We start from the raw sequence: 22,354 nt of genomic DNA, 5'->3' as shown, positions 1-22,354 counted from the left end.
ATCGCCATGCTCTGGGGATACTCCGTCAAGTGGCTCTTCAGCTGCTTCTCGTAGGTATTGCATTTTAGAAGAAGTCTCTCTGGGCGAGGAGCTGTTGCATTTCGAAGGTGACTGGAGGGGGGGGGGTGCAGTTCTCGTCAATGACCGGGTTGCTGTCGTGTTATAATGCGTGTGGTGAACCTGACTACTGTGTTGTAATGGAAAAATTATTAGTAGACAAGAATATGTTGGTCTCCACTGTGTCTCTTAGAAATGGGGAAAACAGCTGATCATGGAGAAAGTGCTCAGTCATATTGTGAGAAGGTGTCTCCCTGGTTGATTATGCAACAGGCGCTGAGCTTCATTGGTCGGTTATGGCGTAAGCGCCCGGTCTGATTGGCTGTTGAGAGTGGCGTGTGGGTGGGCACGTGCAACGTGGCTTGTGTGTTGTGTAATTGTGTGTGTGTGATTGTGGGATTTCGTGTACGTCTCTCCAGGGCTCGAGGCCTCCCCAAGCTGAAGGAGTCACGTTCCCATGAGTCTCTGCTCAGTCCTGGCAGTGCGGTTGAGGCTCTTGACCTGGGTATGGAGGAAGACATCTTCGTCAAACCCCTGCACAGCAGCATTCTGGGACAGGAGTTCTGCTTCGAGGTACTTAACCAGCCCCGTCATTTCCTCTCATCCCTTTATCGTTCCATCTGTCGCTCTCCACTCAGTCTCTCCCCTCTTATCACTTCCTCTCTTCGTCTCTTCCTCTCTCACTCTATAAGCCCATCTCCCTCTCCCCTGTCACAGCCTCTCATTAGCAGAAGCAGTAGTGCCCTTTATGGCTGGGGAGTTGCTGGCCGCAGTCGCACTGCTGTAGAGCTGCCACGCTGTGCTTTTGTCAGGTTTCTATGCTGGTGCTTTGCCACATCCAGGAGAATTGAATTATGGGACAGATGAGGCAGATTTGGAGGCTAGCTCCTGGAATCTGTCAGTGTTGGGTGTATGTGTTTGGTTCGTACCTGAACACTCATGTAACCTGTGTTTGTATTCTTTGTGTGTGGGTTTGATCTGATATCCGTGTTGGGTGATTGTGTGTGTGTTTGATAAGTACATTGCTGTTCCTGTGTGTGGGATCTTGTTGGTCTTCCTGTTTGTGGAAACTGATATCTGTGTGTGGGTTTGATATTATATGTGTTGGTGTTCTTGTTTGTGGGTTTGGTCTGATTACCTGTGTTGTTGTTCCTGTGTGTGGGTTTGATACCCACGTTGGTCTTCCTGTGTGTGGGTTTGATACCCGCGTTGTTGTTCCAATGTGTGGGTTGGGTCCGTTCCTCATATTGCTTGGGCCTCTACAGGTGACGTACTCTGGTGGCAGCAAATGCTTCAGCTGTTCATCAGCAGCCGAGAGAGACAAGTGGATGGAGAATCTGAAGAGGACCGTGCAGCCCAACAAGGTAGTACCCCTGCCTTTAATACACATGTATCCATTTTATACACTTTATAAACCCCTTCCAATTGAATAGACCTGTAATACCACCTCTCAGTGTAATGCATCGAATTGTATTAAACAGTTGAGTTCCAGCTATGTTTCAGTGAAGGGTACTATATTGGTATTAAGGTGTATTAAGGTATAAACTCTTTAGCTGAGATGTAATGCATACTCATGCGTATAGCAGTTCCTTTGTGTTTAAACTTCAAACGGGGGAAAATATTAATTCCGGTTTACTCCAGTTCTTTTCGCTACTGAACTCTCATGCCCCTGCTTTCTGTGCTGAAAGACATCGGTTTCCCATGCTATGAATGTGAGTCTCCCAGCACAGGCTTATAATAAGTGCTCTTTTGTGTGTGTCTTTATTGGTGATTTTGTTTTTTTACTGCTTGGAAACACTGGGACAATAAAGGGCCCATTCTTCTTCCAGGACAACTGTCGGCGGGCGGAGAACGTGCTGAGGCTGTGGATCATCGAGGCCAAGGACCTGCCGCCCAAAAAGCGCTACTTCTGTGAGCTTTGCCTGGACGACGTGCTGTACGCCCGCACCACCAGCAAGACCAAGCTGGACGGCCTGTTCTGGGGGGAGCACTTCGAGTTCGGGGGCCTCCCGCCCGTGCGGAGCGTCACCGTCCACATCTACAAGGACGTGGACAAGAAGAAGAAGAAAGACAAGAACAACTATGTGGGCCTGGTCAATATCCCCATGGCCTCCGTCACGGGCCGGCAGTTTGTGGAGAAGTGGTACCCCGTCAGCACCCCCACCACCAGCAAGGGCAAGGCCGGGGGGCCCTCCATCCGCATCAAGTGCCGCTTCCAGACCATCTCCATCCTGCCCATGGAGCAGTACAAGGAGTTCGCCGAGTTCATCACCAACAACTACACCATGCTGTGCTCTGTGCTGGAGCCCGTCATCAGCGTCAAGAACAAGGAGGAGATGGCCTGCGCCCTGGTGCACATACTGCAGAGCACGGGCAGAGCCAAGGTACGCACTCACACACTAACGACACACACAACCTCACTCACTCATACATACACACTCACTCCCTCATATACACGCACTCACACACTAACGAAGCACTCACACTCACTCATACACACACACTCACTCATATACACACACACACACACACACACACACTCACTCATATACACACACTCACACACTAACAATACACACACTCACACTCACTCATACACACACACACACACACACGCACTCACTCACTCATACACACACACACTCACTCACTCATATACACACTCACACACTAACAATACACGCACGCACTCACTCACTCACGCACTCACTCACTCACTCACACACACACTCACTCACTCACTCACTCACTCACTCACACTCACTCATACACACACACACACTCACTCACTCACTCACTCACTCACACACACACTCACATGCACTCACTCACACACACACTCACATGCACTCACTCATACACTAACAAAACACACACTCACACAGTAACAATACACACACTGACACTCATACATATACGCACTCATACACACACTTACACATTAACAAAACACACACACACTCACACACACACACACTAAGAAAACACTCACTCATACACACACACTCATACACTAACAAAACACTCACACACATACACACACAATCTCTCACACACCTTCACAAGCACACACATGAACAGACGCACACAAAGAAAACACTTGTACACACTCTCACACATACACTCACACACACTCACTCTCTAACACACATTCCCGTAATCACACACACACACAGACACACTCACAAGCATGCACTCTCTCTCACACACACATGAACAAGCACACACTCACATTCTTAAGCGCACACACATGAACACGCACACACACACACTGCAGCAGGCAAACACACATACTCTTTCATCTCCTTTCTGAAATGAGCTGTCAGTTAAAAATACCTGAGAGTGCGTGGTTAGGGGAATGTTTCTCCTCTGTTATTAGCTATGGGACTTCCCTTGTACCTACTCTGCTGTTGGCTGTATATAGGACTTCCTCTCGTGGTTAGCCGTAGGTCTTGCTGTGTAAAGGGCTTCCTGTGTGTCAGCTCTGCCGTTAGCTGTAGTTATCCCTTTATGTATCACTTCCCGTGTGATCAATTTACCCTTAGCTGTGGTTCCTCCCGCCCTTAGGACTTTTTAACGGACCTGGTGATGTCAGAGGTGGACAGATGCGCAGACCACGATGTCCTGATCTTCAGAGAGAACACGCTGGCCACCAAAGCCATCGAGGAGTACCTGAAGCTGGTGGGGCAGAAGTACCTCCACGATGCACTGGGTACGAGCAGATATGACTCACATAGGAGCTCTCCACAAGAGCCGTGAGGCTGGTACATGCTCTACGCAAGGAACGCAGACACCAAGTCAGATTAGGGACATACGCAAGCTCTTTACCTACATACACACTTTTACTGGCTTTTTAAAAAACTGCCTGAGGTTATATACCTCTAAGCCATAAGGTGGCAGCCTTGGCTATTCAGATTTTTCAAAGCAGCTTATACTCAAAATGATTACTTTGTTGTTGCTAAACAGTATTATTTTAGCACCTTGGTATTGCAGCGCATGTTTGCATTGCCTTACAAAATTTGGACTGCACATTTTGCAAGAATGCGGCAAATGCGTCTTGCCTTGCTCGTTGTGTGTGTTCCTCGTATAGAATATGTAACAGGATTCGGTTGGGTGGCGGTTATAGCAGGACTATAGACTGGAGGATTGATGGTTTTGCCGGTATGTGGGTGATGCAGTGGCGGGGTTAGAGGGCTGTAGATGGGTTCACGGTGAAGGTGATGTATCCGTGCTCCACTGCAGGAGAGTTTATCAGAGCTCTGTACGAGTCGGATGAGAACTGTGAGGTAGACCCCGGCAAGTGCTCCAGCAGTGAGCTGACTGAGCATCAGAGCAACCTGAAGATGTGCTGCGAGCTGGCCTTCTGCAAGATCATCAACTCATACTGGTGAGAATCCCATACACTCCCATACACAGCAATATCCTGCAAGATCATCAACTCATACTGGTGAGAATCCCATACACTCCCATACACAGCAATATCCTGCAAGATCATCAACTCATACTGGTGAGAATCCCATACACTCCCATACACAGCAATATCCTGCAAGATCATCAACTCATACTGGTGAGAATCCCATACACTCCCATACACAGCAATATCCTGCAAGATCATCAACTCATACTGGTGAGAATCCCATACACTCCCATACACAGCAATATCTTGCAAGATCATCAACTCATACTGGTGAGAATCCCATACACAGCAATATCTTGCAAGATCATCAACTCATACTGGTGAGAATCCCATACATTCACACATACACCACAATATCCTGCAAGATCATCAACTCATACTGGTGTGAATCCCATACACTCACACGTACACCACAATATCCTGCAAGATCATCAACTCATACTGGTGTGAATCCCATACACTCACATACACCACAATATCCTGCAAGATCATTGACTCCTCGTGGTGGGAATCACTTACACATGCACATGTACTGCAATGTCATTACATTACAGGCATTTGGTTTATCCAGAGCGACGTACAATAAAATGCAAAACGATACCCAGTTACAAGTGTGCTGAAGATCCTAGATGGAAGTACAGTTCCAAGTGACCATATTGGTAAAAACTTGAACTCTTGTAGATTAATCAGATAATCGGTGTCCTGCAAGATCATCAACTCGTGCCGGTGAAAATTACCTTCACTGCAATGTCCTACAAGATCATCTACTCCTGCTGGTGAAAATTACATTCACCTTCACTGTAATATCCTACAAGATCATCTACTCCTGCTGGTGAAAATTACATTCACCTTCACTGTAATATCCTACAAGATCATCTACTCCTGCTGGTGAAAATGACATTCATCTTCACTGTAATATCCTACAAGTTAATCAACTTGTGCCAGGGAAAATTACATTCACCTTCACTGCAATATCCTTCAAGATCATCAACTCCTGCTGTTGAGAAACACAGACGCACATGCATACACATGTCCTGCAAGAACATCGTCTCATATTGGCAAGAACGCACAGTATGTGGCATATGCATTAATGTACTTGCATATGTGCGTGTGTTTGTTTGCGTGTGTGTGTGTGCGTGAGAGTAACTCATTGCCGTGCCTCTGCAGTGTGTTCCCGCGGGAGCTGAAGGAGGTGTTCTCTGCCTGGAAGCAGCAGTGTCTGTCTCGGGGGAAGCAAGACATCAGCGCGCGTCTGATCAGCGCCTCGCTCTTCCTGCGCTTCCTGTGTCCTGCCATCATGTCCCCCTCGCTCTTCAGCCTCATGCAGGAGTACCCCGACGACCGCACCTCCCGCACCCTCACGCTCATCGCCAAGGTCATCCAGAACCTGGCCAACTTCGCCAAGTACGCACAAGAAAATACCCCCACGTATTTCCATCATGTTTAATGAGAGAACTTGAGTAATGTGTTGCATTTCAGTTACTGAAATTGAAAAGTACCTTGGCCTAGAATAAGTGTGTCTGTACAGATATGTGGGTGTGTATCTGCAGATAGTGATGTGGGTGTGTTTGTACAAACAGATGTGAGTGTGTTTCTGCAGATGTAGATGTGGATGTGTTTCTGCAGATATAGATGAGTGTGAATGTGCAGATAGATGTGAGTGTGGATGTGCAGATAGATGTGTGTGGATGTGCAGATAGATGTCAGTGTGTTTGTGCAGATGGATGTCAGTGTGTTTGTGCAGATGGATGTCAGTGTATTTGTGCAGATAGATGTGAGTGAATGTGCAGATAGATGTGAGTGTGAATGCAGATAGATGTCAGTGTCTTTGTGCAGATGGATGTGCAGATGGATGTCAGTGTGTTTGTGCAGATGGATGTCAGTGTGGATGTGCAGATGGATGTCAGTGTGGATGTGCAGATAGATGTCAGTGTGGATGTGCAGATGGATGTCAGTGTGTTTGTGCAGATAGATGTCAGTGTGGATGTGCAGATGGATGTCAGTGTGTTTCTGCAGATGGATGTCCGTGTGTTTGTGCAGATATAGATGTGTGTGAATGTGCAGATGTGAGTGTGGATGTGCAGATGGATGTGAGTATGTCTATGCAGATCAAGATGTGAGTGTGGACGCTTCCTCAGGTTTGGTAATAAGGAGGAGTACATGGCATTTATGAACGACTTCCTGGAGCACGAGTGGGCGGGCATGAAGCGCTTCCTGATGGAGATCTCCAACCCAGACACCATCTCCAACACGCCCGGCTTCGAGGGCTACATCGACCTGGGCCGCGAGCTGTCCGTCCTGCACGCACTCCTGTGGGATGTGGTGTCCCAGATGGATAAGGTACCTTAGACAGGACGTCCCACTAACCAACTGTGCCACCTGCACCTGAGAGTTTTACCCCTCCCTTACAGAGAGAGAACCTTCATGCTGGAGTTTTAATATCTGTGTGGGTTGTGTGCCAATGGCCTGTTTCCCTACTAAACTGAAGAAGGCTTTGGGAAGCTGGGGATTAGAGTGCTCCTCTCACACTGGAGGGTGGGGAGGGGAGGTGCCTGTGATCTCGTCAGATGGTAAGTGGTATCGCTGGTCTTTGTATCAGTCTAAATGTTTGGCACCGCGCTCAACATATGTTCTCTGGTGTCTGCAAAAGTTGGATTGATTTCTGTGACGGTGAATTGAAGTGCTGTGTTTTCTAACTTGCTTGCAGTCCAGGTTACAGAGGTTCTCCACCATTGCTGTTTTTCTGTACATGACAAAATGTTTGCATATTCCTTACAGCTGTCCTTTGCAACTTAATGAAATGACAGTCTGGCTTAAACTGATTAAATCTTGATTAAGGCTCGCGGGTGTGTGTGGCCCAGATTTTCAATTCACTAAGCGCCCAGCACGCTAGAAACATACTGCCTTTCGCTGGGAGTTCTACAGGGATGCGCGTATCAGATCTCAGTGTTCAGCTGGAAGGGAGGGATTGAGGGCCAAAGGGGACTCTGCACTTAATTGTGCAATAGCACCTCCTCTAGACAGTTTGGTAGCTGCAGCCTATCTGCACTCATGGGTAATGTAGTCTTCTCACACAGTCAAGTCACTGCATTGTTGGACTACAGTGAGAAGTGGCAGAACAGTCCTCAGAGAACATGGATGCCAGTCTGCTCTCTTCCAGTTTGTTGCAGTGAAGGGCTGTGGTCATTTGTTTATCTGCTGGAGGCGGACTCCTGTTGATGAAATGAGTTTTGTGTTTTGTTTTTTGCTGGTGAATCCCATGTTAACGAATTGGAAGTTATGTATTTGCTGTGTCGACCCCACTGCCCTCCTGAGTCCCGTAACCCTCTCCCTCGCACAGCTCCTGTCCTGAAGCATGTCCTCCCGTCCCATAACACCCCCCGCCCCCCAATTATTTTGGCTCCCTCCCCATCCACACTCACCACCTGCTGCGCTAGTTTGCTTTTGGTGCATGTCATGCATTTGGTTTTTTGGAATGGCTGGAGTAGAAGCATGTGTTGTTGTTTTTTATTCCTAATTTTCGTTTCCTTTTGTTTTTCCTTCTCCATTCCTCCTCCTCCTCTTTCTGCCAATGTATCCCCCTTACCCCACCACCACCGTTTCCATGGTTACGCTGCCCTGCCCCAATGCATTATGGCACCTCTCGCCCTCCACTGCCATCCCCTTCCATTCGCGGGGGGATGTGGCTGCTGCTGCTGCCATGGTAACCTACATCCCAGGGTGAAAATTCCTTCCTGCAGGCGACGGCGGCCAAGCTGGGCCCTCTGCCCCGTATCCTGGGCGACATCGCCCGCGCGCTGTCCAGCCCCACCCCCCTCCAGCAGCAGCTCCGCCTCTTTCAGGACCACAGCTCCGCCCCCAACATCAGCGGCAGCGTCTCCTCTGGGCTGCAGAGGATATTCGAGGACCCGGCCGATAGGTATGAGCGTGTAACATCGCACAGCCCTGTGTCTGTGTGTCTGTGCACAGCGACTGTTTCATGTGCGTGTGTGTGTGTTTCTGTCCCTGCAGTGAAGTGCGCAGTATCAAGACTCCAGTGCAGGAGAGGGACGGATATTTCCGGAAGCCTCCTCTCCTGGGCCAGCAGCCGTCCACGCAGAGCATGAGCTTCTCCGACAAGGAGGAGCGCGACTCCGTCCTGCCCAACGGCCGCAGCGTGTCGCTCATGGACCTGCAGGAGTCTCACGTGGCCCCCCCTCCCGAACGCGCGCCCCTCAGCCAGCCCCCGCCCAGGCTGGGCCGCACCGGCTCCCAGGTCTCCATCGGGGGCCCCGCCCCGCACCACCTCCACCCGGCCCCCAGGCCCTCCCCCAGGGACGTTCTGCCCCAGAGCGCCCCCCAGACGCGCCGGCCGCTGCCCCCGGCCCTGCAGCCTCTGTCCTTCCAGAACCCCGTGTACCACCTGAGTAACCCGGGCAACCCGGGGGTGGAGTCCAGCTCGGAGAACCTGAGCACGGAGAGCTCTCACTGTAGCACGCATAGCGAGGACTGTGCCACGCCCCGCCGACACCCCGCCACGCCCCGGCAGGGTGCCGCCCACATCGTCAGCGCGCCTCGCTCGCTCCCCGTCGCCGCTGACTCCTCCCACCACATCAGCGTCCGCCCTCATGCTGACCCCGCCCACCATGTCAACGCCCGGCAACATCCGCAGAACTTGTCCGCCAGAGAGAGCCCCGTACCCAGAGCCAGAGTACACAAGCAACAGGCACCTCAACAGGTAAAATACACTATACACCAAACACTACACACAGCTATCCACTGTACTTGTACACACTATACACACAACACTACACACAACTATCCACTGTACTGTACACACTATACACCAAACACTATACACAACTATCCACTGTACTGTACACACTATACACCAAACACTGCACACAGCTATCCACTGTACAAAACACACTATACACCAACATTACACACACAACTATCCACTGCACTGTACACACTATACCCCAAACACTGCACACAGCTATCCACTGTACAAAACACACTATACACCAAACACTACACACAACTATCCACTGTACTGTACACACTACACCAAACACTATACACACAACTATCCACTGTACTGTACACACTATACACCAAACACTATACACACAACTATCCACTGTACTGTACACACTATACACCAAACACTGCACAGCTATCCACTGTACGAAACACATTATACACACAACTATCCACTGTACGAAACACACTATACACCAAGCACTATCCACACAACTATCCACTGTACGAAACACACTATACACCAAACACTGCACACAGCTATCCACTGTACTGTACACACTACACACCAAACACTGCACACAGCTATCCACTGTACGAAACACACTATACACCAAACACTATACACACAACTATCCACTGTACTGTACACACTATACACCAAACACTACACACAACTATCCACTGTACTATACACCAAACACTATACACATAACTATCCACTGTACTATATGCACTATACACACAACTATCCACTTTACTATATACGCTATTCACCAAACACTTTACACACAACTATCTACTTTACTATACACACTATACACCAAACACTATACAAATAGATTTCATGGATGTTCGCTTAATTTGTGAAATGCACTAAATAGTTGTTTACAGGTTCTGTATAGTCTAAATCATACAGTCTACACAAGCAGATGCCATGTGCACCTCCGCTCTGCATGTCTGTAACCACTGACAGAAGGTCTGTATGTGTGTTTGTGCATGCATGCGTGTGTGTTTGTGGCGTGGGTGTTTGTTATGTGTGTGTGCGCGCGCTGGCTTGTCCTCCTGTAGGTGCACTCGCCTGTGGAGTCTGTCTCTATGTCTCCTGTGGAGAGGACTGCTGCCTGGGTGCTCAACAATGGGCAGTATGACGAGGAGGAGGCTGAGGCCCGAGGGGAGGGCAAGCATGCAGAGAAGGTAGCATTACAGGCTAACACTGTTACTGTAGTACTGCAGGCTAACATACTGTTACTGTACTGCTGCAGGCTAACACTGTTACTGCAGTGCTGCAGGCTAACACACTGTTACTGCACTGCTACAGGCTAACACACTGTTACTGCACTGCTACAGGCTAACACACTGTTACTGCACTGCTACAGGCTAACATTGCTACTGCTCTGCTACAGGCTAACATACTGTTACTGTAGTGCTACAGGCTAACACACTGTTTCTGCACTGCTACAAACTAACACACTGTTACTGTAGTGCACAGGTGTCAAACCAGCAGTGTCTGCTGGTTTTCGGGTTGTTCCCAACACCTGTGGTTCAAGTCTTTAATTGGCTAAAGAATCCACACACCTTGTTCTCAAGGCCTTAATTGACAGCTTGACAGATTGAAAGGCAACCACAAAAACCTGCCCCCTGGGAATTCAGTTTGATACCCCTGCTGTAGTGCTACAGGCTAACACTATTTCTGTACTGCTACAAACTAACACACTGTTACTGTAGTGCTACAGGCTAACACTATTTCTGCACTGCTACAAACTAACACACTGTTACTGCACTGCTACAGGCTAACACACTGTTTCTGCACTGCTACAAACTAACACACTGTTACTGTAGTGCTACAGGCTAACGCTGTTTCTGCACTGCTGCAAACACACTGTTACTGCAGTGCTACAGGCTAACGCACAGTTACTGCACTGCTGCTGGCTAACACTGTTACTGATGTACAGCAGGCTATCACACTGTTACTGCAGTGCATATATACTATATGATATGTGCATAGCTGTGAGTTGGCTGTTGAGAGACTGACTGGCTGCTCCCCGGCGCAGTATGAGCAGGAGATCGCGCAGCTGAAAGACCGGCTCCACGTTTCGGGGAGGAGGCTGGAGGAGTGCGAGCAGCGGCTGCTGGCCCAGGAGCAGCAGATGCAGAAGCTGCTCCTGGAGTACAAGGTCCGGCTGGAGGACAGCGAGGACCGACTGCGCCGGCAGCAGGACGAGAAGGACAGCCAGATGAAGAGCATCATCTGCAGGTGGACACCCCTCCCCCCATGTTCACCCAGACACCCCCACACCCGCATATTCACCCAGACACCCCCACACCTCACTGGCTCACCCAGACACTTCCACACCTCACACCCTAGCCCTCCTGTTCACCCAGACACCCTTATACCTCACACCCCACACCCCAGCCCTCCTGTTCACCCAGACACCCATATACCTCACACCCCACACCCCAGCCCTCCTGTTCACCCAGACACCCTTATACCTCACACCCCACACCCCAGCCCTCCTGTTCACCCAGACACCCTTATACCTCACACCCCACACCCCAGCCCTCCTGTTCACCCAGACACCTCCAATCTTCATATTGACAAACATCACATTTTCTCAGAAACTAACAACCCTTTCTGGGTTGAGGCTTCATTTCTTGTCCACTAGATGGTGCTATGAGCCAATGTTATGTCTCCTGTTTCCACTGTGCAGAACACATGCTTGCAATATAGCTCATTCATTAAGATACAGTGCTCCCAATTTAGGAGCATTTGTTCCTGAAATTTGATATGTGCTAATTGGAAAAAGTAATTTACGAGCGCATCTGCTAATTGAGACACTTGCAAACAAAAGTTAGTGTAGAGCCCTAGATGCCAGGTGCCGTGCTAGATAGATTCTGGGCAATGGGCCTGTTTATTTCATATCATCAAAACCCAAGCAGATGCCCCCAAATTTAAGCTTCACCCCCGAGGCTCGCATTAATCCCACAATGCGGCTGGGATGGCCCATAGCTCACCCTGCTGCTCTGTCTCTCAGGCTGATGGCGGTCGAGGAGGAACTGAAGAGGGACCATGCGGAGATGCAGGCCGTTATCGATGCCAAGCAGAAGATTATCGACGCGCAGGTAATGGAGCAGGTCATGAGCTCAAAAGAACCGCCAGCTTTTTGTTACCTTAAAGACCCTGTGCAAGCGTTTTCATCCTCATATTATAAATAAAGACCCAAAGAAATATTTCGATTGTATTCAGCATTCGCCGTTCTTTTTAGATTTGGGTTTTATTTTTTTATTATCGTGAAAGCAAAAAAGGTCTTAAACAACCCATTGCTGGAAGATTTGGTATTGGTCCAAATTCCTGGAGTTTAAGGCCTTGATTCGGATGTTATCAACAAGGAGATTTACATGAAAAGATCCCCCTCCTGAGGCAGAGGTGGGGATGATTCTATCAGTGAGATTGACCAGTATTGGCTCGTACGTGTAGGACTGAATCACTCTGATCCTATCGCTGATTCAGCTGCTTTTGGTGTCATTGATTTAAGAGTCTTTCTCCTTTTCCATATAGTTCTACACCTTCTGCTAGCTAGTCAGCTAAATGCTGTTGACTATTTCCCATTTAGTGGACTGTCTATCAAAAGTGAATGTGAGATTTCATTGCAAAAGGAACAGGCCTTCTGTCCTGCAGTTCTCCTGTACAGAAATACTTTATTCAGGAAATTTGAGCATCTTCCTGTTTATGAATATAAATATCCTTTTTTTCTGTTGGCGTCATTAAGGGATGCTCTTTTACAAAGGAAAACAACAGATTGCACAGGTTCTTTAAGCAAATAAAGAGGTAATTAGAGCTTTGAAGGAACAGGATGCAAGAATGTGCCTGAATATGATTCTCTGCTGTGTTTAGATGATCTTGTGTTGTGATTACTGAGCACTGATGTATGAAGCATAGTCATTTCTCAGGGAATTGAATGAAACATATGAATCACTTCATGTTAAAAGACTGAGTACTAATGAATGAATGAATCATACTGAGTTTGCTCCTGAAACACTGAGTACTAATAAATGAATCGCATAGTGAGTTTGCTCCTAAATCAGCAAGTACTAATGCGTGAATCACATAGTATGTTTGCCCTTAAAAAAGTACTGGTGTATGAACTGTGCATTCTTTGCTCCGAAATCACTGAGTACTAATGTATGAATCACATATTCTTTTTTGCTCCTAAAAGAAGGTATGTTAATGAATGAATCACATACTCATGTTGTGCGATAGCTCCCGAAAACAATACTAACCTATGAATCAAAGGATTTCTCTCTTGAACTGTTGTCAGTGATGACAGTTCGATGTTACTGTGGGTCTCTGGACTAGCTCAGCTATGTGCATTCCTCGATCTGTGTTCGTTTGATACGTGCATGGTGGGACAGTTGACACATGTCGACTAGGTAATGTGACTTTTTTCATAGGTTTTAATATGTCCATTAGGTTGTTACTAGCGCTGTCAGTTTGCTTGGTTTAGTGTCATTCAGTTTCAGGCAAATTCAAACTGTGTTTGACAGTAACATGTATGTCCGCTATGTGGAGTCTTACACGTGTGGCAGTTCTCATGTGTGTCAGAGAGTTGAATTCTATAATGCACACCAGATTGTTTATAATGTTCTGTAATGTGTTATGTGACTACATGCGTGGCAAAGTTCGAGACTGGCATGAGTTAACTAGTTGCATTCTTGCATGTGTGTCAGGTGGATTCAAACATGTCAACTAATTTGATTCTTTTGACAAGCATTTTATTGTCTGTGAGGTGGATTCAAAGATTTCTGTGAGCTATGTGTAAGTCCGGCTAAATTTAACACACATTTTGACCACATTGTCATGGTTTATAATGAGATTTGGCATGCTAATTTGGTCTTGTAAGAAACCCCTGGAACCAAAATTACACTTTATCTGGGAGGTAATGGGCTAATGGATTAGCATGACTCCATGATTTTGACTTGCCATATCTCAATTACCTCTTATATAAAGGTTTTTTTATAAAGGTATTTTCCAGCTTTCTTTTACATATTGCTATTGCTATTTGCTATTTGAAATTAAAAGTAAAAAAATAGAGTTATTAGTGATTAGAATGGGTCAAACTGGGTTAAATTTGAATCAAAGTTAGGTTATACTATCCTCAACCCCTCCATAAAATTTGGTCTTGGGTTTTTGAGTCCTCGATGAGGTGGCCTCACATCACTAATTCCTTATTCTACCTGTTGTTGAACAGTAGTTAATGATCAATGCTAACAGGCATAGTCAGACATGCAAAATCATCATGCACTACCTTCTTGATGGGCCCTTCTTGATGCCCATCAAGAGGTTAAAAAGCAGTGTCTATTGTTGTGTTCAGCAATAAAGCCAAAACAAAATGAGAAAAGCAAAAACGTCTTCTGAAAGGTACCCTGGAGGATGCCCACTAGGTATTGCCACACAACTAAAGCGAATACGGAAAACCGAAATAGGCTTGAGGGAGATGGCCAAAACGTGGAAAATGTGATGTGAGAAATTAGATGTGTCAGCCTCAAGGCACATTTTTTTTTGGCTTTCTGACTCATAGGTAAGATCGAAACCAATTTCATCCCTGTGCTTCCAGTACAAAAACATTAGACAATATGTGTGGGCAGACTGTGCTGCCTCCCACTATTGATGGCTGCGGGTGGCGGAGTCTATCCCTTTAAATGCAGACTGAGCCGATTCAAACCAAACAAAGACGCATGGGAAAGCAGGGATCATCATCCAGTCTGAGAGAGGGCAAGCAAACAGCCAAACTGAATCTGCTCTCAAAAATTGAGATGAAATAGAATAACTTCCACAGATAAGAAATGCCCTGGCCCCTCCTTCAGAGCCTTTGATGCAGGGATTATGTGTCTGCCGTGTCAGTTCAGGCCACTGCTCTCCATCACATGCATCAGGGTGGTATAGGAACATGTATGATGGCGATGGGTCACGGGAATGCAGAAAGGTCAATCTCAATTCTCTTGTGCTGAGCACCCTCTCTTCAACACAACTCAGCCACCAATTATCAACATAGGAAATCGCAGTGTAACCTTTGCTGCTTGCAAAGTCGAGTGATTACTGAAGTGAGCACAACCTTTCAATAATTATTCCTGAGTATGCTGAAAAGGCTCCAGGTTAGAGAGCCCCATTTTGAAAGATCAACTTTCAAGATTATTAGAACTGTTCAATATACCTTTTTAAAGACTTTTATGACTTTGTAATGGAGATGGAAAATCAAAGTAATGGAGTCCTGCTGATTAGCCTAAACCTCATTAGCCCATATCTCCCTGATTAACAATCAGTTAAATTCCGGAGGTTTCTTATACAAAATCAGCATGCCAAATCACATGAAAATCTGGTCTGAAATTGTTTTGACACAGACATACCCCAATGTAGATTTGTGATTCTTAGCAACACACAAGTGAACTCTCTATCCAACAGCTTTGCCAAATGGGCAGATTCTGACATGTAACCACTGGATTCTATAATATTGGTTCTAACATGCATGTCAGAAAAGTGGTTTCTAACCCATGTATTAGCTGGGTTCTAATATGCAGATGTTTATTTATACTATGTGTCAGGCGAACACATCTGTCAGTTAAGAGGATTCTATCGCATATTGAGCTTCAAGGTGCCCCAGAGGTGAGAAATATGGGTAACATGGCCTCTGAAGTATGTCAATATTTTTATAGATATATTATGATATTGGATTATGTATTTGAATTAAACATAGCTGTCCTGTTTCCTTAGCTGAGCTGGCCTGCAGCTGTTTGTTTACGAGGCAAGGCAGTACTTCTTTTTAGCACGTACTCAAAGCACTCCACATCTGCTGCTGAAACGATGCCCTCTGACCGTACTCCCATTGGGGCTCAGTGATTTGCCAGGGTCTGTATGTGAGCGTGACCTGTATTTGACAGAACTCACTTCTGCAGAGCGATGTTACGCTCCGAATGCCAACACCCACAGAGCCGTTATCGGGAACGTTTGAGCGACGGGCGGAAGTCAGTCGGCGTGGTTATGCGTCACCGAAAAGGCCACGGCTTCAGGACGAGCAGTCCTGTCTGGCTCCCCCTGCAGGTGTCTAACAGTAGTGCTTGTGCTCACCGGCTTGTTGTCACTGTGTTGAATTCCAGGTCACTAATGGTGCTGAGGTAGCCGACGCAGGCAAGTAACTCCGGTTCTCCGGTTCAGCGAAACGGCGCTACGTGCAAGGCCTGCTTTAAGTTCGCCACTCTCCGCACCCACTCCAACCTTCCCCCCCGACGAGCAGCCTCCGCGTTAAGAGCCCCCGTCCTGCCCGAGTGCGCTGCTCAAACGGACGGCCCCTGTCCTCCAGCGTCACACAGACGCGTCCTCTCTCCTCTCCTGATAATGACAGGGCCGCCGTGGGCACCGCTCGAGGGCTGAGGTTGGCCGCGTTTGATAAGCGCAGTCGGGTGGTGGGGAGGGGGGGGCGCTGTGGAAGGCTGAGTTTAGAGCGGGCTCTTCCAGGGCTGGACTGGGTGTGGATGAGGTGCAGATTCTGTATGTTAGCTTCAGCCTTGGCTGCTTACCTCCTGCCCGCCTTATCTGCACCTGTCTGTGCACCTCCCAATCTCCCCCCCCACCGCCTCCCCCCCCACCGCCATACCGCTATCCTCTGTCCCACTCTCTGTCTTCACACCCCTATCCTCCTCTCTATACCTCTATCCCACCATGCCCATATTACACCGCATTAATACCCCAACCCTGTATCCATACCCATGTCAGACTCTCTATTACACCCATAATACATTCCCTTACTCCAAACCCATATTCCCCCCCATACCTAAAATATCACGCCAAACCCACACTCCCCATTATGCCCATGTTACATTCCCTGTGTTACAATCCCCAAAGTTTAAATTACAGACTCCCCACCACACCCATTTCCCACCCCCAAATCACACTTCCACCCCCCCAACCAACCCACATCTCCCGCTTCCCAGCATCCCTGAGCCCATCCCATAATCCCCTGCACCCTGCCTCTGTATCCCCACCCCGTTATCATGCAGGGTAAAAGACTTGGCCTGGCTCTGTTTGGTTCATGACCAGCGGCACTGACACTCCGTTCATTGTGTAAATGAAGGGAGGGAATTAAAGGAAACATTGTTTTTTTTTTTTTCCTTGCTTGGGTTACCAGCATTTGAAGTACGTTCTCACCTCCTCTCTGGCACTTTACTGTACCGTTCTTACGGTTTATCTCTGTCCCAATATCAACTGAAATGGGAGCACCATGCAGAAATATCCCGTCACAGAACAATGCAAACCGCCCTGCCAGAGGAACAAAGTTGGGTAACCGATATCCCGTGGTGAAAAGAACGGCCCAGACTAGACTGTAACTTATCCGTCGTCATGACGTGGCCCCTGAATAACCGCCATTGAGAAAAGAGAGAGGAACCGTGTGAAGGAGTAGCAATGATTCCTTTATTTACAACATGACATGCATTGACCTCCACCGCCGGAGTCGGTGTGCCAGTTTGTGCGCGTGCGTTGTTTTTGTTGGTCTCTCATTTGTTGGTATAGCGGCCCCGGGGCCCCCACGGAGGGCTTCCCCTGGTGGCAGGTACGGCCCCGTGAGCGTTAGCGGTCAGGCTTCGACACGCTCCATTCACACCTCCCCCCTCCCATTACAGTTCAGCCATCTGCCAGCGCCTCTGCTGTGAAGGATTATGGGAAGGCTGGCTCGCGCGCTGACGTCTTTTTCCCCCCCTCCCCTACAGGAGAAGAGGATCAGCTCCCTGGATGCTGCAAACGCGCGACTCATGAGCGCCCTCACGCAGGTGAAGGAGCGATATAGCATGCAGAACCTGCGCAATGGCCTCTCGCCCACCAACCCCACCAAACTGTCCATCACCGAGAATGGGGAGTTCAAGAACAGCAGCTGCTGATCCGGCCCGCGCTCCCACAAACGTCCCATGCTCTGGCTATACATGTATATATCAATGTCGACCTGCGCCCTGGCTATACATGTATATATCAATGTCGACCTACGCCCTGGCTATACATGTATATATCAATGTCGACCTACGCCCTGGCTATACATGTATATATCAATATCTTTTACCGCTCTTGTACAGAGATGTCAGATACTGCCATGGAGGGGTGTGGGGAGAAGGGGCGGAGCTTGTTAGATATTGTAATGAGTTAGTGAGTTTGTGTTTTATAAATAATATTGTTCTCCCGACCAGATCTAGCAAAGCAGAGTTTTAAGAGATTTTTAAGTATTGTGTAATTTAGAGATGATTTAGCAGGATGTACATATGAAGAGGAATTTGTTTGACAAAAAAAGAATAAGCACATAGGAAATGGATTGGGCTGTTCAGCTGTGGGGAAAGACTGTCATTGATAGAAAAGGAAGGACATTATGAATCAAACACTTTTATGCACTCCGTTTGGCTAACCCGACCTTTTTTTATCTTTTATTTTCTGTTTTTTTTCCCTTGACAATGTGTTGTATTCCTTTTGATAAGACTGAGATGCTTTTATTAAACCTGGATAACTGGTCCACTCACTGTGTGGGCTTACCGACTCCCACAATCCCCTGCTGTTCAGGGTCACATGACCTGGATCAGCTGGCTCCAGCATGTGTGCGTTTATTTATTCTGTTAGTCAGGACTGTGGGGTCCCTGTCTGATAACCCCACTGACTGCGGTTTCCAGTTTCTTATAAATGACTACTGTTACACTGTTCACTGTTTCCTGAGTCTGTTCACTCAAAACTTCAATGTCAATCCTTGGAAATGGAAATTAATCTATGCCTACTCTATATATCAGAAGTCCATGGTTTAGTGGGCAAGTAATGGGATTCAGACACTCCTCACACTGGTACAGAATCCAGACCCGGCCAATGGCAGCTCTAACTGTCGGGCTTACATGGCTGTGTTTGTCTCCATCTTGTCCTGTACCAGTGACCAGTGAGTCACTTGTGCATATGCCCATCTGTGCTCTTCCAAACCACCTTTTCACAATGTTACAATAATGATATGAAATTCCAAATGGATAATAAACTGAAAAGATGGGATTAAAATTTAGATGTTCTTGACTCTCGGGTGCTGCATCGCGCTAAAGCACTAGCCCTGGGTGCTTTACTGCACCCTGCAGGCCACATTCAGATACAGAGCTGGACAGATACACCCGCACCTGTATCCGCAGCTCACCTGGTGCATTGCAGGGTGAGACGCTGGTTGCACAAGCCTGCATTTGGCAATGACACTCAGTTCCTAGCACTAGTGCAGGGGTAATCAAAACTGACCCTTGAATCCAAATGCAACCCTGGTTTTCTTTTCTCCCTGGTAATTAACTGAACAATTAGTGGTACCCTTTGGCCGGACGGTCTTCCCACCCGAATCTCAGGTAAAGGGAGGCTGGAAAACCAGCGGATCTCGGCCCTCCAGGACCACGACTTCACGATCCCTGCATCAGCGTTTCAGCTGCGTGTGTTACCCGGGCGGCAGAGAACAGCATTTTTGTAGACCGCTATAATAAAGCACTACGGTGTTTTTGTGAAATTAATTGAAGATCTGAAGTTTGTTCTTCTGCATTTATGAGTGCATCACATCCTGCTTGCCAACAGCCTGATTAGTCCGGCTTACTGTTCATATCCTGCGATTCCTACAGTTCAGATTGTGCTAGATGGTGTATTTCAACTAGAGCTCTTATGCATGAAAATGAGCTGATAATACAATAATTTGACTAGTTTAGAAATGCAGAGGGCCTCCCAGAGCAGACTTTGTTACAAAACCCTTCATATTAATTGAGGAGAATGTCTCCGTTGCACAACTCATTACTATCCCGCGGAGTCCCGATGAAACGCATGAATTCCTGTCTGCTTCCTTTAATCAAATGTGATGCTGTCATTCAGAGCAAAAACAGGCAGAGGGAAGCAGGGAAGCAGTTTCTCTAATAATGAAGGCTGCCTGCCTACACATTGAAGATGTACTGTGCTGCCCTTGCACACGTTTGCTAATGAAGCAGCCTGTTACACTGTGATTGACTGTTAGGGCTTGCACGTGGAGAATTAAAAAGACACAACCGCCTCCTGTTTAACTGGATACTTGACTCCCTGCACGTTCATACCCGAAAAAACAAGTCTCTCGCAACTTACCATGCTTCCAGTCAACATTGTGCTAATTTAATGGCGAAAAAGACCTCATTAAGATTTTCATCAAACCGATAACGATGCTGCTCCACTGATCGTACTGCTGCATCGCTGTACAGGGCGATCATTAGTGAAATTTCAACCTACACACTATCGTACGGCCAACTGACTTCCACAACCTACACTCTATCGTTATCTTGGTCCCGAGCTCTCTGTATTCTGATTTTGCTCCACCCGAAGATAATTGGGTGAGATGTGAATATACAGGATGGCTCTCCAGTTCCACACTCGCCCCCTCTGGAATAGACCAGTGGCTTAAGTGCTTCTATAAAAAGGAAAGGAGGTAAGCACCGTTTCTGGGTCCCCACAAGATGAATTAAGTAAGCCTGGAGGATTCTCATGTCAATGCAAACTGCAGTGTAAATATTGGTATCTGCATTCGTAATGTTGATGTAAGTGTATCATTACCGTGGCCGATATTTCAGTGATGCTGATGGCTGCATATAAATATTATTATATAATATATAATATGTGCATTGTACTGGTTTCCAGAATTCGGTGTAATTCATAACAACTCTCATGTACAAGACCAGCTTTATTGTACTGATCTCAAATGAAAAATCACAAAATCGTGTTCATTAGGACGACCCTTCAGTCAGACCCATCCAAGTTGAACATCAGTCTGCACGCACTTCTGTAAAGCTTTGCACGCGCACTGGCTTCGTGATCGCGGGTGTGCTCTTTTCACTCATTATTTCAAATGACGATTTCTCCAAAAGCATACATGATATCTGATATCGCTATGCACTCCAAAATAAGATTTGGCTTCTTTGACTTTCGTTGATGGTGAAGATCCAATGCACTTCATGTTTAATTCACTAAAGATCCTTTTTTGAAGTCCCTTCGTGTCAATATGTGAGCGCTTGGAGACAAATGAATTCTAATGTAAAATTACGGCAGACTGCATTTTCTACTCAGAACTACAGGATGCTCTTCCTCTGACAGCCATGTGGGGGCACTGTGTGACAAGGAGCCCCGTATGAAATTGAGACGCTAGGTTTTATTGTTACCCTGTTCTCTCAACACTGACTACTGGACACATATTGGACATTTAATTAAAGTCATGTTTGCTAATTATTCTCCACTGTTAATAAAACTAACACTGTTAACAAGACTGCTACTGCAGCATTTACAATGCTGATCATGTTTGTAAGACCCTACCATTATCAAAACTGAGAACAGGCAAGAAGACTGGTGAGTTTTCAATCTTACTAAATCTTACTGATTAAAGAATGCACCATCCACATCAGAACAGTGGTTAACCAATTAAAAGACTCTTGCCATAACAACCATGATTTGGTTGAGTGGAGCTGCCTCATCTTTAACTCTGGACTGGAGAGTTGACACTGAACATCAGAGACCACTGCAGCAGATCTTCTAAAACCGCTCCGTTCGCTGACAACGTTATGATCTAAACTTCCCGTGTAGCGGTGTTACTGGTATTGATACTATGTTTTTTACCTCTTTTTTTCCCTATTAATTTGTAAATACCTAATTGAATGCATGTCCCATTGCTCCATTCTCTCTGACATCCACCAGAATACCTCAACGTGTAGCCACCCTGCAGTCTGGCAGCTGAGCTTCACAGTCATTTCCCAGAAGGAAACGCAAGTGGCACAGGCAGGCTGCAGGAACCCCAACAAACAGGAGGGTTGGTCTTTCTGCAGTGAAACTGGGGATACCCTCCCTTACTGGCCAACTAGCCAACCACCCACGACCCTACTGTAATGCCCAGTCATTTGACATCAGAATGTCATTTGACATCCTGATACTATAGCCAGTCATGTTCGAATTTGAGGTGACTTACCCTGACACTGGCCAATCATTCAGTTCCTGGAAACTATGAAGAACAGAGGGGAAAAGGTGGAGCAGTTATTCATGGTTACGCACTATTTTTATGGTACACACTTTTCTCCCTAATTTAGAATTCCCAATTGCAC

The 22,354-nt window shown here is 47.1% G+C and overlaps 1 protein-coding gene across 12 annotated transcripts in view; it reads left to right on the top strand.

Annotated features, from left to right (window-relative positions):
* rasal2 (RAS protein activator like 2) overlaps nucleotides 1-18,946 on the top strand; it is a 73,483-nt gene extending 54,537 nt beyond the window's left edge. For 6 of the 12 annotated variants that reach the window (XM_061241206.1, XM_061241200.1, XM_061241199.1 and 3 more), the window contains 13 exons: nucleotides 477-630; nucleotides 1,323-1,421; nucleotides 1,869-2,441; nucleotides 3,625-3,769; nucleotides 4,300-4,444; nucleotides 5,642-5,878; nucleotides 6,613-6,814; nucleotides 8,194-8,393; nucleotides 8,486-9,191; nucleotides 10,289-10,414; nucleotides 11,272-11,474; nucleotides 12,253-12,340; nucleotides 17,978-18,946. In XM_061241206.1, the coding sequence (XP_061097190.1) occupies nucleotides 477-630; nucleotides 1,323-1,421; nucleotides 1,869-2,441; nucleotides 3,625-3,769; nucleotides 4,300-4,444; nucleotides 5,642-5,878; nucleotides 6,613-6,814; nucleotides 8,194-8,393; nucleotides 8,486-9,191; nucleotides 10,289-10,414; nucleotides 11,272-11,474; nucleotides 12,253-12,340; nucleotides 17,978-18,145 (3,046 nt within the window). In that variant the 3' untranslated portion in view covers nucleotides 18,146-18,946. Of the gene's footprint in view, nucleotides 1-476; nucleotides 631-1,322; nucleotides 1,422-1,868; nucleotides 2,442-3,624; nucleotides 3,770-4,299; nucleotides 4,445-5,641; nucleotides 5,879-6,612; nucleotides 6,815-8,193; nucleotides 8,394-8,485; nucleotides 9,192-10,288; nucleotides 10,415-11,271; nucleotides 11,475-12,252; nucleotides 12,341-16,369; nucleotides 16,401-17,977 lie in introns of all 12 variants that reach the window. The other 6 variants (XR_009708698.1, XM_061241204.1, XM_061241203.1 and 3 more) reach the window with 6 other exon arrangements.
* Nucleotides 18,947-22,354: the final 3,408 nt, after the last annotated feature.

The sequence above is a fragment of the Conger conger genome, chromosome 5 (assembly GCF_963514075.1).
Source record: "Conger conger chromosome 5, fConCon1.1, whole genome shotgun sequence".
Lineage (NCBI taxonomy): Eukaryota > Metazoa > Chordata > Actinopteri > Anguilliformes > Congridae > Conger > Conger conger.
This window is presented reverse-complemented; position numbering and strand designations above follow the sequence as displayed.